This window comes from Enoplosus armatus, chromosome 15, assembly GCF_043641665.1.
Source record: "Enoplosus armatus isolate fEnoArm2 chromosome 15, fEnoArm2.hap1, whole genome shotgun sequence".
In the NCBI taxonomy this organism is placed as follows: Eukaryota; Metazoa; Chordata; class Actinopteri; order Centrarchiformes; family Enoplosidae; genus Enoplosus; species Enoplosus armatus.
In genome coordinates, this window is record NC_092194.1 from 22,512,798 (window position 1) to 22,517,797 (window position 5,000).

At 43.7% G+C, this 5,000-nt stretch overlaps 1 protein-coding gene across 1 annotated transcript in view; it reads left to right on the forward strand.

The window, feature by feature from the left end:
- The window catches only part of mdga2a (MAM domain containing glycosylphosphatidylinositol anchor 2a), a 79,066-nt gene that overhangs the window by 24,895 nt on the left and 49,171 nt on the right, over positions 1-5,000 (forward strand). The window contains exon 2 of the mRNA XM_070920378.1: positions 3,725-3,864. Within this exon, the coding sequence (XP_070776479.1) occupies positions 3,725-3,864 (140 nt within the window). The remainder of the gene's footprint in view (positions 1-3,724; positions 3,865-5,000) is intronic.

The window sequence follows — 5,000 nt, forward strand, 5'->3', positions numbered from 1 at the left end:
TGATGTGGTTGCATAAAATGGAAATACTCAAGTACTGCAGTGGGGAACTGCAGTACTTGTCTGGTACTGTAACAGATTGTAGACAGATGCTGAGCAGATGGACAGGAGCTCGAGGACGCGCCTGCAGAGAAGACTTTAGTCACTCTGTCAGACATGCACGGCTGTAAACAGGTGAGGTCTCTGAAACCATATTACTGCCCTCTGTGGCACAGATGTCTTTAGCCTAGCTTAGCACAAAGACTGGAAGCAGGAGGGGTTGTTAGCCTTTCTCTCAGAAGAGAAAAAGAAATACAGCAGATGTGGATTCAGAGTTTAAAGAGACAGAGACCTCCACAGAGTCCGGCTGAAGTCCCTCAGAGAGCTGCATGTGTATGTGGGTGCAGTGATGCAGTGATGCAGCTTCTGTTTTATGCAACAACTGCACAGTTCCTGCTGCAAAAGTTACTTCATACACGGTAAAACCCTCATTATTCATCGTGAGGGTCCAGAAGACCTGGTCCATGTGGTCTGTGGAGGACTTCAGCTGCCAGTTTTAGATGATGTTGTTTAGTATCCTGAATCCAGAGCAGAGAGTCGGTGACTTTCATCCCAACAAAGTGGTCTGCAGGTTTAGAGGGAACTTCTGGTTTGTTTCTATTCTTGTTCTCTTGTTCTCTACTGTTTTATTATGGTTCTACTTTTACTCCTATCTGGTTCTGTTGTGCCTCTATCTAAACATTTTACTGAGGGTCTGGTTCTGTTTAAACTCTACTGCAGTTCTTCTTAGACTCTACTGTGGTTCTGTTGTGGTTCTACTTGAACTCTCCTGGGCATTCTACTGTAGTTATACTCAAACTCCACTGTGGTTCTATCTATAGTGGTTGTATCAGGGTTCAGAGTAAACCCTGCTGTGGTTCTAGTTCTATCTGAACTCTATTCTGGTTCTACTTGAACTCAACTGCAGTTAAACCTAAACTTCACTGTGGTTCTAGCGGAAATCTGTTGGAGGTGTTGGGCCTCTTCAGACGGAGCCTCTGATTGAAGAAGTGCATGCTGGGAAGGAATCAGTCCGTCGGGGGGGTCAGGTCTGTGTGTGTGTTTTGGGGTTTGATGACATCAGCAGGAAACATTAGTGTCATCAGAGAACGGAGAGACACAAAAATCCAGAATCTAAAAATAAAAAAGAGAGAAAAAGGAGGACAACCAGATCACCCACAACACCACCACCATTTTCTGGGTCAGATCTGCAGGTGGTTTTCAGGTCAGATCTCCAGGTGGTTTTCTGGTCAGATCTCCAGGTGGTTTTCAGGTCAGATCTGCAGGTGGTTTTCGGGTCAGATCTGCAGGTGGTTTTCAGGTCAGATCTGCAGGTGGTTTTCTGGTCAGATCTTGGCTCACTTGGCTTGTGATGAGAGAGAGCACTGGATACTGAGTTTGGGTTTCTCAGTTGGTAAAATTTGGATCTTGTGCACCTTCCGGCCAAGTTTGTGCCAGTGAGGTCATCAGACCACCAGGCTGGTGATTATTTAGAACAAACCATTGACTGATCAATAATGAGAACGATTAGTTGAGGCTCTGCTGTAGAGCAGCAGGTCATATTTATACAGGAAGTGTTGAGTGTCTGTCGGTTCGGTGCAGATACGTCCGCCAGTCAGAGTCCCGTATCTCACAGATGCAGGCATGTCGGGCAAAAATAGAGGCAAAGTGTAAAAATACAAACGAGTGGTTCAACATGCAGGATGCCTCGCAGCTGCTGACACAGAAACAGCATCATACTTGCAGGCCTGCAGCTGAATCCAGATCAGGGTTAGTGGTCCAGTCTGCAGCTCGTCTGCTCTACCTAACACCGCCAAACCTCCTGTCAATTAAAAATTAATTTCCTGCTGACCTTTTTCCTCTGCTGCTCATTTATAATTTCACAACTTTAATTAGCTGAACTGGTTCAGACAGACTGTTCACCAGAGTTTGGCCTCAAATCTGACCTGAAATTCCAGGTGGTTCCTGGAGACTTCCTGAAAGATCACAGATCACCTGCAGACTCTGATACCTCAGTCGTCTTTTATTCCCCAAATTCAAGATCTGTAAAACTCTGATCAACATCGACTCGTCTGTAGTGTTTTTAGTTTTAGTTGATAAAAGAAACATCAGTCCTCATTTCCTGAGTCATTCTACTGAAAATGCACACTGATCCCAATCCAGCACTTTGAGTTGATGCCTCCCTAACTGTTTTACATTTACGTGAAATATACTTTATTTATTTATTTTTAATGTGAAGCAACTGAAAGACGTCTACTTTGAAGCTGCTGAAGGGCTTTTACTGTGAAACAGAAGTGTTTTACATGATGTTCAGTTTGCTTCAAATTCAAACTGAACTCCTCTTTGAAAGTACTTTCATAAAGTTTTTGTCTCCAAAGTCCAAAACATCACGAACGTGATGGTTCCTCGTGGGACGTTTTTGTGAATAATATTTAGTTGAATTTCCCTCATTTACATTTCAGTCACAATAACAAAATATACAGTATGTTAGAAAGAAGGGAACAGATAAGATAAGGAATATATACATACATATATAGTATATGCACAAACAGAAATATAGATTTAATATTATATATTCACCTTTAAAATAGGTCAAAAACAAACAAAATGACACTGGATGATACACATACATACTGTTTATACATGTATTTATATACTACAGATACACACACACACACAGTACCAATCAAAAACAACTCTTATTCTAAGTTATACTAATATTTAGTTGTAAATTTGTTGGATCTTGTTTCTCTCGTCTGAAACTTGTAACATCGAGTCAGTATTTTGAGAGAATACAAGTTATTTTACATTATTGTTATGAAAACTACAGGAATCACTTTTTCTTAGTGTTTGATGTAAAAGTCTGTTGGTCTCGTACGAACAAACCGCTTTAATGACCCGGTCGACCTCGTGTTAAACCTTCAGGGGACATGGTGACATTTTACTGCAGTTATTAAACTTTACCTCCTGTTTTTATTCCTCCATCATGTTCACTCCTCAGGACCGGACTTTAAGTCTGTGAAATGTCAGGGACATTGGAGGACGATGTTCTTTACTGCGGTTATCGGGGACTCAAACGCCACGCGGTGTGGTTCCCATGACAACAGGTAGAGATGATCCTGCAGGCTAGCAGCTGGTTCTCACGCAGGTTTTCAGCGAGCAGTAAAGTACGAAGCCAGCTGCTCCTCTGAGTTCGCTCGGACAATAAAACAGTTTTATTTTGCTATCAGACGTTTTCTGTCTCAGCTGCCGATGAAGACGCTGAAATGACTCGTGTAGCAGCAGTGAGGCGTGTGGGGGAGGATCAGAGCTGCTGCTGCAGGTTTAAAGCTTATTTTGTCTAAAGAAAGTTGCATGAGGAGAAAAAAGTCTTTAAAACTGTTAACCTGTGTTGTAGGCAGATGGGGGGGGGGTGTAGCAGATTTTGAGTGTGGAGTTACCTTTTAAAGTCACACAGGAAGCAGATGCTTTTATTTTCTCAGTTTGACTCATTTCAGTGAGTAGAAGAAACAATATGGCGCTCGGTTGCCTTCTGATGGTTCAGGAGGTTTTAAAGGACACATTCAAACTACAGAATTTGCTGTTTAACTAAACAAATATTACGTCGTGGCTGTAGGAAATACCCATTTCTGATTGGCTGGTAGGTGTGCTAAAGATCTTCTGGCTAACATGTTGAACCTGTTGTTCCTGTGTTGTCATTGGTCCACAGCGCCCCCTACAGTGCGTATCGTGCACTCAGGTCAGGCCTGTAACGTGGAGGAGGAGCGCTACAGTGAGAGAGTTTACACCATCAGGGAGGGAGAGACTCTGGAGCTGCAATGTCTGGTGACAGGACACCCCCGACCACAGGTAACAACATGCTGGATGTACTGGGAACACACTGGGAACACTGGGTATACTGAGAGGGGGAGGCGGGGTGGTGGAGGAGCTGCAGCAGTAAACCGAGTTAGCATTAGCTGAGTAACAGGTTATAATAGTCGAGCTGCACACCTGTAGTCATATGATTGGATGTTATTAGCGAAGCATGAATGAAACAGCTGATCCGAAATACAACTAGCTAAAGATACGATCCATTATATTGAGACTGCTTATACTGGTTAGACTGGTTTAAATGTATATTGATAATATATATGTGTGTGTGTGTGTGTGTATATATAGTATATACATTATATATATATAAAGATTTTTAAAAAGTGCTCCTGTAAAACAGCACAAGAGCATGAGGTGTACATTTAAACACACACACACACACACACACACACACACACACACACTTCGTCCCTATTGACTTTACAAAAAACCTCTCATCATCCCCGGCGGCGTGCTGTAAGAGCCAGAGCTCCCGCCGAGCTGAGCTGCTCCGACGCCTTTGTGTTTCATAATGAGAGCAATCACACAGAGGAGAGAAGAAGAAGAAGAAGAAGAAGAAGAAACCCTGGAGGACGAGAAGAGCTGCAGCCGCTGTCTGGGATCAAAGGGAGAGAGAGACATTTATTATGAGTGATGAAGAGGAGAGAGAGAGAGAGAGAGAGAGACTCAGTGTGGGGGTTCCGTCTCAGGTGTGTACAGGCCCACAGAGAAGGAGGTGCGAGAGAAGTGTGCACCGGATTGAAGGGATGAGAAGAGGGAGGGATGAGAAGAGGGAGGGATGAGAAGAGGGAGGGATGGGGGAGGGATGAGAAGAGGGAGGGATGAGAAGAGGGAGGGATGGGGGAGGGATGAGAAGAGGGAGGGATGGGGGAAGGATGAGAAGGAATGGGAAAGGGAGGGTGAGTGGAGAAATCTGAGACAAACAGGGCTGGATGGTGGGCCGGGTGTAAGTAGGCTTGACAGGTTATTAGAGGCGTTAAGTAGTTAACTTCATTAGCTGTCGTCATCATTAACATTTATTAAGATTTAACAAAAACAACTGGACGTCTTCACAAACAGGTAACCACACCAGGTTCCTGCAGCCTGCCTTAGTTATTAATATTAGAGGGACTAAG